We start from the raw sequence: 11,970 nt of genomic DNA, 5'->3' as shown, positions 1-11,970 counted from the left end.
GGAAACACCTACTATAATGCATATTACTCTCCCTGTATAATCACAAGGAAAGCATTAGCACCTTTGGAACGTACAAATATGAAAGTCAACTTTTAAAATAAACTCTTGTTATATATTCTAACCTCTTGTGTCTTTATTCTCCTGAAAGAAAAGTCACCGAGCTACGAGTTTCACAAAGGGTGTAGTTTAGTGGATGTTCAGGATGTATGGGTTCTGTAAAGCATCTTGAGACTATTAGAACTGCAATTGGTGCTGTATAAATAAAATTTAAAGTGTAGAGCTAAAATGTTGACCCTGCAAATATAAAATAAGGAAATGAAAAATAATAATAATAAAGAAATTATGAAATTAAATTAAATTGAATAAACCCTACAAATCCAAGGACTTCCTGCCTTTCCCGTGAGCAAACTTTGCTTTAACAACATTAGAAATGGGAGGAAAAAATAGAATTTGAGTGATTATTTTTCCCATTTCTAATGGAAATAACAGCTAAATTATTATAAAAACTAACTTTGCACAGAGTCAATTTCATGAAGTGACTGATGGATAATAAAATAGAAAAATTTAATTAAATTAAATCCAAGGTTTTCATTTGAGCAAACTGACTTTTTCAGAAGAAAAAAAAAGAATTTGAATGTTTTTTTCAGATGGAAATAACAGCGAAATTATTACAAAAACATATTTTGCACAAAGTCCATTTCATGAAATGAAATGAAATAAACCCACGAAGAAGAAAGGTTTGTGTAAAAGATAATGAAGCCTATGAAATAAAATAAAATAAAAATTAAATTTATTAAATTAAATCCAACAAATCCAGTGCTTTAATTTGAGCAAACTGGGACACTTTTTCCATTCACTTTATTAAAAAAAATAAACTGAATGATTTAAACTCATGTAAATATTAAGGCTAAGAAACTACAAAAATATTAATAATTATGGAGGTTAATCTGACACATTTTGAGCTAAGGTTTTGACCCTGAAAGAATATATTTTAAACATTACATCAATTAAATTAAATTAAATTAAATTAAATTAAATTAAATTAAATTAAATTAAATTAAATTAAATTAAATTAAATTAAATTAAATTAAATTAAATTAAATTAAATTAAATTAAATTAAATATGAATCCAACAAGGGCTGCACAGTGGTGTAGTGGTTAGCACTTTCGCCTTGCAGCAAGAAGATCCCTGGTTCGCGTCCCGGCTTTCCCGGGATCTTTCTGCATGGAGTTTGCATGTTCTCCCTGTGCATGCGTGGGTTTTCTCCGGGTACTCCGGCTTCCTCCCACAGTCCAAAAATATGCTGAGGTTAATTGATTACTCTAAATTGCCCGTAGGTGTGAATGTGAGAGTGATTGTTTGTCTCTGTATGTGGCCCTGCGACAGACTGGTGACCTGTCTAGGGTGTCCCCTGCCTTTACCTGAGTCAGCTGGGATAGACTCCAGACCCCCCCCGCGACCCTAATGAGGATTAAGCGGTGTATAGATAATGGATGGATGGATGAATCCAACAAATCCAAGATTTTCATTTGATCAAACTTGGATTAATTATGGAAGTTAATTTGACCCATTCTGACCTAGAGTTTTGACTCTGCAAGAATATATTAAAGGTGTATATAAATTAAATAAAATAATTAAATTAAATCCAAGGTTTCCATTTGATCAAACTGGGACATTTTTTCCATTTAAAAAAAAGAAAATAATTTGAATGATTTTTTTTCAGATTTCTGATGGCAATAACAGCTAAATTATTAATTATTAATTATGGAGGATAATCAGACACATTTTGAGCTAAAGTTTTGATACTGTGACAATATATTAAAAACTTTTAAAAATAAAATTAAATCCAAGGTTTTTATTTGAGCAAACTGGGACACTTTATCCATTCACTCTATTAAAAAATAAATAAATAAATAAAAAATTGAATGACTTTTTTCCAGACTTCTGTACATTTTGAGCTAAAGTTTTGACAATAAAAAATTAAATTAAATCCAACAAATCCAGTATGAAAGTCAACTTTTAAAATAAACTCTTGTTATATATTCTAACCTCCTGTGCCTTTATTCTCCTGAAAGAAAAGCCATGAAGCTGTGAGTTTCACCAAAGGTGTAGTTTATTAAATTATCCAAACATTGTAGTAAACAGTGCCACTGGGTTACTGAACTGCCACCACTCTACTCATAGACACCGAAGCCGTATTTGGAGAAACATTACAAAAGTCAACGTAAAATATTTTTCCCTTCAGGAAAACTAGATCATGAAAACTACAGAATTGGCACAAATGTGTTTTTGCAAAAAAAAAAAAAAAAGGCAGCAGAGTAAAAACAGATGAAGAACCTTTTTTTTTTAGTTAAATGAAAAAAAACAGAAGTACAATTGTACAATCCAAAATGACTAAATGTCAACGTCTAGTGCACATGCTGACAGTGAAGGAGGCCTTTTGTGGTGAACCGAACCGTGAACAACGGAAGAGACCGAGCCGGAGGGAAAGCCGAGACAGAAAAGACGAACCGGCGGCAACAAAAATGAAAATCTGAACACGTTTGAGACGAAGCATCTTCAGAAAAACACCCAGAGGTCCGGTGAGGACGAGCAGAAACACAAGACTTGCATAGAAGACGTTCAGTGTTTTTAACAGTGCAGCAGTTTGTCAGGTAAGAGGCTGAGATCTGATAGAAGTCCAGGCACAGTGTTGTTAAAGGAGAGACCTGCAGAAACACCAGTTTATTCTCCAAAACAAACAGTCATTGAAATGTTGCCATATTATCCTCCAGAAGACAAACTCCAGTGACTTTTTCTGATATTATTGATAGATACTGTGAAGAAATTGTTTTCGTTTTGTGTTTGTGTGACAATGTTGCATCTTTTTGTGGAAATTTTGTGTATCTTTGTGATTATTTGTAGTAATTTCACCCATTTTGTGGTAATATTGCACCAAATTTGTAGTTTTTCTGTTGATTTTGTGTCTTATTGTTTTGAGGAAATTTTGTGTCTTTTTGTGGTAATTTTTGCATCTTTGTATGGTTATTTTGCCTCTTTTTTAAAGAAAATTTTGTGTGTTTTGTGATGATTTTGTGATTAGTTGTAGTAATTTCACGCATTTTGTGGCAATCTTGCATTTTTATGGATTTTTTTGTATTTTTGTGGCAATTTTGCATCTCTTTGTATAAAATTTGTGTATTTTTGTGATTTTGTGATTATTTGCAGCTATTTCACCCATTTTTGTGGCAATTTTGCCTCTTTTGTGTAAATTTTGTGTTTTTGTTGCAATTTTGCAGTTTTTGTGGAAATTTTGTGTATTTTTGTGGTAATTCTGCATCCTTTTGTGGAAATTTTGTGTATTTTTATGGTGATTTTGTGATTATTTGTAGCAATGTCACCCATTTTGTGGTAATATTGCATCGTTTTTGCAGCAATTTTTAGTCTTGGGGTAGTTTTGCCTGTTTTTGTCCTATTTTTGCATGTTTTTATAATAATTTTAACCTTTTTTGCAGTGATTTTTAATCTGTGGCAATTTTTACATCTTTTTATTGTTATTTTACCTCATTTTGTGGCAATTTTGTTGCAATTTTACATCTTTTTGTGGAAATTTTATGTATTTTTGTGATGATTTTGTGACTACTTGTAGGAATTTCACCCATTTTGTGGCAACATTGCATCATTTTTGCAGCAATTTCTAGTCTCTAGGTGAGTTTATTCTCAAAAATGAACATTAATTTAAATATTTCCATATTATCCTTCCAGAACAGACACTATAGTGACTTTTTCTGACATTATCGACAGCTATTCTGAAGAAGAAATCATTTTCCAGACACTATTTTAACAGAGTTTCTTCATTTTTCTTAAGAAATACCATTTATTGAGCCAAGAACAAAACAGAAAACCTGCTTTTGGAGAGTCTATTTTCAGCAGAGCTCCTCTTTAAATAAGCACCTGTCAGTGCATTAATGAATGAAAGGCAGTTTCACCAGCAAATTAACACACAACATGCTTGTTCTTTATCTTTTGAGATGCAACAATAACAACAATAATAATAAAACCATTTCCAGTCCAGTTTACGTTTAGTTTATACATCCTTGGCTGTAAACAGAAAGAATCCAGATGTTGAGATGTTGTTGACGATCACAAGCACGAGTTACGCAGATTAAATTGATCCTGAATCGATTTTAAACGTCCAGTTAAAGCAGTTTGTTTGCAGTGAGCACCATAAAGGTTTACATTCAGCGCTGCACACGTACGTACATTTCAGAGACGCTTCTATCCAACCAGTAGATCTGGTTCATATTGCTCTGAAAAAACTCCTGATGGTCTGGAAAAAGAAAAACATTCATTTTAGTGGTGAAATACCCCCCAAGACACATCCCATAATAAAAAGACAGATTTAGTCTTCAGGCTGTTACACCCCAATGGATGTAAAACTGATTTGGTTGCAGTTTTTGTCCATTTTGGCCTTTATTGTTGTGAATTTATATCTTTTCTGCAGTGATTTTTAGTTGTCGCAGTAATTTTGCCTATATTTCTGTGGAAATTTTGCATATTTTTCTTGTGATTTGTAGTAATTTCACCTATTTTGTTGCAATTGCACAAAATTTTAAGTTTTTTTGCTGATTTTGTGTCTTTTTGTGGTAATTTTTGCATCTTTTTAGGGAAATTTTGCCTCTTTTTGTGGAAAGTTTGTGTATTTTTGTGGTGATTTTGTTTCTTTGTGACAATTTTGCATCTTTTTGTGGAAATTTTGTGTATTTTTGTGGTGATTTTGTGATTATTTGTAGTAATTTTTCCCATTTTGTGGCAATATTGCATTGTTTTTACAGCAACTTTTAGTCGCTGGGGTAGTTTTGCCTATTTTTGTCCTAACTTTGTGTCTTTTTGTGGTAATTTTTGCATCTCTTTATAGTTATTTTGCCTCTTTTTGTGGAAATTTTATGTATTTTTGTAGTGATTTTGCATTTATCTGATGTAATTTCACCAATTTTGTGGCAATATTGCATCATTTTTACAGCATTTTTTAGTCTCTGGGGTAATTTTACCTATTTTTGTCACATTCAGCGCTGTACACGTACGTACATTGTAGAGACGCTTCTATCGAACGGTGGGTTCACGAGTAGATCTGGTTGAAGTGCATATTGCTCTGAAAATACTCCTGATGACTAACCTGTAAATAATTTTTTTAAAAAACACATCAGGAAAAAGGAAAAACATTCATTTTAACTTTGGGGTCGCAGTCTGAATCTGTCAGAGTGATGAAGGAACTGGAGAGGAGCAGCTGCAGCCGAGTTAAAGCAAATATTCTGCGATGTGGGCAAAAATAAGGAATAAAAAAAGTGTTTTCTGTACATGAAATGAGATGAACGAATACTTCAAGGGTTAACAGGTTCAACAGGACTGAAGATTAAATCACATTCAATCGCTCATAGGTGGTGAAGATATAAAGTCCACTTCTGCTGCAGCTTGTTTTAGCGAAAAAGTGCTTTCAGAGAAGGAAATAATACTTTCTGGGGCAGTATTTAGCCTGTAATACTGTAAATATTCAAATACAACCTGCTCCTTCATTCTCAAACCCACATCTCCATCAGTAACCAACCAAAACTACTTCCTTGTTCTTGTCCTTTCAGTTTCCAGGGGGTGAAAAACTCTCTCAAAGTCGAATGCAGAGCAGCACAGCAGTTACTCATTTGCTGTTTCGGAGCATTTTGGGTCAAACACACATTTATAAAATGTACCACTTTGAAAATAGCAGCCGAAGGCAGAGCGGAGGAACAGTGAGATCTGATATGTGACGTTAGCTTACCGACTCCTGAAGTAGAAATTGCACAAACCCCTCTGTACCTACGCTGTTTTCTTTTTATCTTCTTCTTTTTTAGAGAGACATAAACACTGAAATATACATTTAAAGCGTAACACAGATGCACGACAAGCTCGCTGCTTTCCCTTTTCTGACCAGAGTTTCCTGGTTGCTCCTGGAGGACGTGGCGATAAGGCAGGCCGCTGGTCTGAGAGGTTGTTTCCATCGTTATTACAGTCGTGAGCCGGTCTCCGGGCCAAAGACGGCGTTTTATTTAAAGGCTGCGGCAGTTCCAGTTTAGCTGCTCGACAGTCGATGGTAAAAGTAGACGTAGCCCAAGTCTTTAGGAGGCCGTTCTGACAAACACACTTTGTGGTCGTTGTAGATCACCCACCTGAACAACAGGAAGAACATTCAAGATAAGACACTCATTAGTAAGTTTTTGCTTTAAATAGTCATTTATTTAAAAACTGACAAATCAAATTAACCTTAAACAAGTTACATATTATAGTTAAGACCCTGTAGTTTTATTTAAGGTGACAAAATTTACATGCATAAATTAGAAATAAGATAAGTTACGATAAGATAAATAAAGCTCAATTAAGCTAAACTAAGCTAAGATAAGATAAAAGTCAAATTAACCTTAAATAAGGTTAGATATTATAGTTAAGACCCTGTAGTTTTATTTACAGTGTGATTTTACGTACAAAATAATTTAGAATTAAGATAAGCTACGATAAGCTAAATTAAGCTAAACTACGCTAAGATAGGATAAGATAAGATAAAAGTCAAATTAACCTTAAATAAATGTAGATATTATAGTTAAGACCCTGTAGTGTTATTTAAGGTGACAAAATTTACATGCACAATTTAGAATTAAGACACGATAACTTACGATAAGATGAATTAAGCTATATCAAACTAAACTAAGTTAAGATAGGATAAGATATGATAAAAGTCAAATTAACCTTAAATAAGTTTAGATATCAATGGTAAGACCCTGTAGTTTTAGTTACGGTGTGATTTTACCTACAAAATTTACATACATAATTTAGAATTTAGATGAGATAAGCTACGATAAGTTAAATTAAGCTAAGCTAAATTAAGATAGGATAAGATAAATGTCAAATTAACCTTAAATAAGTTTAGATATTATAGTTAAGACCGTGTAGTTTTATTTAAAATATGATTTTACATACAAAATAATTTAGAATTAAGATAAGCTATGATAAGCTAAATTAAGCTAAACTAAGCTAAGATAGGATAAGATAAGATGAAAGTCAAATGAACCTTAAACAAGTTTAGATATTGGAATTAAGACCTTGTAGTTTTATATAAGGTGTGATTTTACCTATGAAATTTACATACATAATTTAGAATTAAGATAAAATGAGCTAAGCTAAGCTAAATTAAGCTAAACTAAGTTAAGCTAAGATAAGATGGGAAAAGATAAGATATGTAAGTCAAATTAACCTTAAATAAGGTTAGATATTATAGTTAGGACCCTGTAGTTGTATTTAAGGTGTGATTTTACCTGAGAGATTTACATGCATAATTAAGAATTAAGATAAGTTACAATAAACTAAGATAAGATAAATTAAGCTAAGCTAAGCTAAAATGAACCTTAATCAAGTTGAGATATTGCAGTTAAGACCCCGTAATGTTATATAAGATGTGATTTTACCTGAGACATTTACATAATAGGGATAAAAAACATCATTTTAAAAAAAGGTATAGCATAACAGTAAAAGATAAATTCCACTGTAAAAAAAAAACAAAGATAAATGTACTTACAAAGAAAAACCCAATTACATGAGAAATGCTGTCAATAAACTAGAAACGTAGGACAAATTAAGCTTAAACAAGTTTAGATATAAGGTGTGATTTACCTGAGAAATTTACATATTAGCGTAAGTTAATGTATAACAGTAAAAAAACATTATTCCACTGTAAAAGAAAAAAAACTAAAAAAAGAGATATGTTAAAACTTTATTAACTAAGAAAGTTAATTTTTGTGCCAGATATTGCTCAGAAATTAGACAAAATGACACAACATAAGAAATACAGTGACTAAAACTAGAGAAGTAATAATATATAAGTCAAATCAACCTTAAATAGGTTTAAATATAATAGTTAAGACCCTGTAGTTTTATGTAAGGTGAGATTTTACCAGAGAAATAAACATATTAGGGATTAAAACCATAAAAAATAAACATTTTCACTGGGAAAAAAGATACTATATAGCAGTAAAAAAGAAAAAAAACACTGTAACCCTGCAAGAATATATTAAAAACTTCTATAAATAAAAATGAAATAAACTTAATTAAATTAAATTAAATACAACAAATTCAAGGTTTTCATTTAAGCAAACTGGGAAACTTTTTCCATTAACTCTATTAAACAAGAGATTTTTTTTTTCAGACTTCTGATGGCAATAACAGCTAAATTATTCTAAAAAACTATTTTGCACAAAGTCAATTTCTTGCAATGACTGATAAATAAAACCACTGAGAAGTTAAGTTTCAGCACAATAAAAAAAAAAAAAAGTTTTTGTTTTTTTTATTCACCTTCCCTCCTTCTTGATGTGACAAACGTAATGTCCGGACATCGTTGATGCTCCCATGTGGCTGATGAAGGCAAACAGCTCGTATCCTGGAAAATCAAGAACAATAAAGTCACAAACAGATGCCAAAAAAAACATTTTTCTCAGATTTATAATGTTACAGATGAATATGAAGAACAGCCAAAAAGAAACAAATCTGCTCGAACCAACACTGAGTGAATATCTGAGCTTTTAAAACAAGACAAACTTCCTGAAGGCAACGTGTCCAACAATGTTTTTCATGAAAATGATCAATATTCAGCACAGATTTCAATTAAAAACACCTGATTTGTTTTTTTTTTGTTTTTTTGCATTTCTAACTGATGCTTTCCCTTCACAGTTTTCCACAAAACACAAAATTAAAACATTTAACTCACTTTATTAATAATATTTCTGCACTGTGCACTCATATAAACTCCTTCAGGATGTAAAAGCATATCTGAATCGTACGTATTTTCCAAAGGAGGAGCTAAAAAGCTGCAGATTCTTGTGTTTCGTTGCCGTTAACTCGTCCTGATGGAGCAGGTTGGTGCCCGGCAGCAGCAGATGACTCCATGCATCCCTGTCAGACACTATTTCAGGACTATACATTCACTGTGGTAGTTCTGGTCAGAATAGACACTAAACAACCACAAAAACACACAAAACAACCACAAAAAGAAACAGAATGACCACCAAAAGACATAAAGTAACCACAAAAACACACAAAACAACCACAAACGGACACAAAACAACCATAAAAAGACACAAAATAACCACAAAGACAAAAAACAACCACAAACAGACAAAAACAACCACAAAAAGACACAAAATTACCACAAAAACATACAAAACAACCACAAAAAGACACAAAATGACCACAAAAACATACAAAATGACCACAAATAGACACAAAATGACAGTAAAGAAACACAAAACCACCCTTGAAAGTTTACCCAGAATGCACTTTCAAAGTTTTCTCTGGCGAATTATCAGAAAACAGAAACACATCCAGGGAACCAATGATTGTTTCTATGACTCTATGTCATAAAACTCAAACTGCTGCAGTTTTACTGTTCACACAATGATACATCCCATAATACTGATGCTCAAAGTTGGTTATAAAGTTGAATTAAACACTTCTATTTTCATTTATATTTATATTCATTTCATTCATTTATTCTTCATTTATAAGAAGTTTTTCCATCATTCTGACTAATTTCTAACTAATTTAAGACAGATATGGAATCATTTTGACAGGTTTTTGGACACTTTTCAAGTCTTTTTATGGACAATTTCTGTTTTTTTTGGATCATTTTTAACCATGTAAAGCCTGACCCATCAAAAAATAGCCAGAAAATTCAAATTTTTTGGAAGTGAGATGTTCATTAACTGTTTTAACAACATCATTTTGTTTCTGACATATTTTTGCGTTTCAGGTCCACTTACTTCCTGGTCCGTCCTTGACCCGGGGGCCCGTCGTGTCTCGGTCCGGAGACAGCGTGGAGTCGCTGTGAGAGTTAGCGTTGGAGAAGGCGTTGTCGTTGGGCTCCGTGTCGGCCATGTCTGAAACGGCGTCGCTCTCCTCCTCCTCCGGGTGGGTGAAGATCCAGTCCAGGGCTCGCTCCAGGTTGTTGTTCTGAAAAAAAAAAAAAATTGAAACTCACCGACTTCTGCAGCAAAAAGCCTTTGAGATCCTACGATAGTTATGAAAGACTCCTGGACACTAACCACATTTATTCAAGGTGCTCAATCTTCTGTTAAAGGTTGTTTTTACTGTTTTATTGCATTTTTATTTCTTTTATATCTGTAAAGCCTGTAGTGTTGCATTTTTTGTATGAAAATTGCTCTATAAATAAAGTGTGACTGATTTATCATAGATGTAGATAAAAACAAACGTTCATATCTCATCAGATTTTCTCTCTTGCTTGTGTTGAAATGAGCAGTCTTTTATTTTGAAGGCGTCCCGTCTGCTGCCCCTCTGAGGATGTTTGTTGGATGTTTTTCCTTGACGTCGTCGGTCCGAGGTTTGATCTGGTGACTAATTCTCCCTCAGTCGGGTCTCGAAGGTTCAAACGAAGCTCCTCGGACTAATTTGGTGCTAATAATAAAGCGGCTGTCTCCGTTTCACACCTCCGTCCCCTCAGGAGGGAAAATATGTGTTTTTGTTTTCTGACTTGTGGTTAGCAGCAGCTCATAAACAAGAAGCACCTGTTTCTGTGTGATTCTCTGTTACTAAGAAGCTGATTGTTATCGAAATATGACACATTAAATGTAAATATGAATTAAAAGTAAATGTGATATAAAAATAGGATTGATAGTTTTGTGCTTTTTGTGTTGAGATGTGATGATAAAATCACCAGATGTGTTGCTGCTCTTAAATCTGAACTGATTTATTTGTAAACAGCATCTAGAAGCGACATCTTTAATCACATGTTGGATCTGTTCAGTTTGCAGTTTGGAAAGTGAACATGTAGGTCAACCAAGGTTGGTTTACATCTTTGCCCTCCTTTGCCCTCACTTCAAGGTAAATCTCTGCTTCCTCATGAACCTTAAAGCTATTTTCAAACCTGCATCTTTTTCTGTTTATTAAACTAAACGTGAATCCTACTCAATTTTCTGCAAAAGTTGCATCTTACCACATTGTAAAATTTCACTTCAACACGGCACAAATAGATAAAACTAGAAACTAGACTCAGAGAGCGCAGTACTCCTCCAAGGCTGTTCATTCCCTGATATGGCATTGTCAGAAATGCAGCACTTTATTTAGAAATGCAGCACTTGTTTATTAGTTATTGATGATCAGAAATCATGGCAACATAGAATGTTTCCATTTAATATAGATGTACCGACAAAAACCTTGCGCCGAGCACAGGCGTGTGTTACGCATGTGTACGTTACGTACGGATACTGAATCACAAGACCTAAATATGTAGCAGGTGGTGGGAATTGATGGGACTCAGAAACACCCCCACAGTTTAATTAATTGTTCCTTGTATCATTTCCAATAAGTCCACAGCGGTGGATTTGTAGTAGGATCACAATCATGTGATCATGAGCAGGCAGCTGACGTAGTGTTCACTTGTTGTCATGGTTACAGTGACGCCGTGCCGCTATCTCACAATGATACAGAAATCATTAACAAATCAGTGAATCCAGACTATAAGCTGCATCATGGCCAAAACATAATCACCTTGTTTCATTTCTGACCTTCCCTAAAAATTTCAACCAAATCCGTTCATCCGTTTTTGAGTAATGTTGGGAACAGACAGACGGACAGACAGACAAACCAACGCCGATCGTCAAATAACTCTGCCGAGGCTCCGCCTCCTTGGTGGAGTAATTATGCACAAGAAAAAGAACTTTAAGCTGTGTGAAGTCCAGATTTCAGCACCAAAATTGGTCCAAAAACATCCCATAGTGCACAGCAGTCGACAATAATACAACACTACAGAAGCCATTTAGTGGCTTTTCTGTAGCTTTTCACATTAGCTTCCTCAGAAGGTAAAACTTGGTCCATTTTTACTGGAATTGTAGAATTTTACATTCAGTTTTCCTGACATTTAAGTACAGTGTTTGAGTAAAAATTGGCTTTCTCATTCA

General features: G+C 33.5%; 1 protein-coding gene across 6 annotated transcripts in view; it reads right to left on the bottom strand.

The window, feature by feature from the left end:
* Positions 1–2,096: 2,096 nt before the first annotated feature.
* The window catches only part of usp13 (ubiquitin specific peptidase 13), a 59,440-nt gene continuing 49,566 nt past the window's right edge, over positions 2,097–11,970 (bottom strand). For all 6 annotated transcript variants that reach the window (XM_023266334.3, XM_023266330.3, XM_023266331.3 and 3 more), the window contains exons 19-21: positions 9,817–10,006; positions 8,354–8,438; positions 2,097–6,180 (exon numbers count right to left, since the gene is read on the bottom strand). In XM_023266334.3, the coding sequence (XP_023122102.1) occupies positions 6,084–6,180; positions 8,354–8,438; positions 9,817–10,006 (372 nt within the window). In that variant the 3' untranslated portion in view covers positions 2,097–6,083. The remainder of the gene's footprint in view (positions 6,181–8,353; positions 8,439–9,816; positions 10,007–11,970) is intronic.

Source organism: Amphiprion ocellaris, chromosome 2 (genome assembly GCF_022539595.1).
Source record: "Amphiprion ocellaris isolate individual 3 ecotype Okinawa chromosome 2, ASM2253959v1, whole genome shotgun sequence".
NCBI lineage: Eukaryota > Metazoa > Chordata > Actinopteri > Pomacentridae > Amphiprion > Amphiprion ocellaris.
The sequence above is the reverse complement of the archived record's forward strand: the minus strand, read 5'-3'. Positions and strand labels throughout refer to the sequence as shown.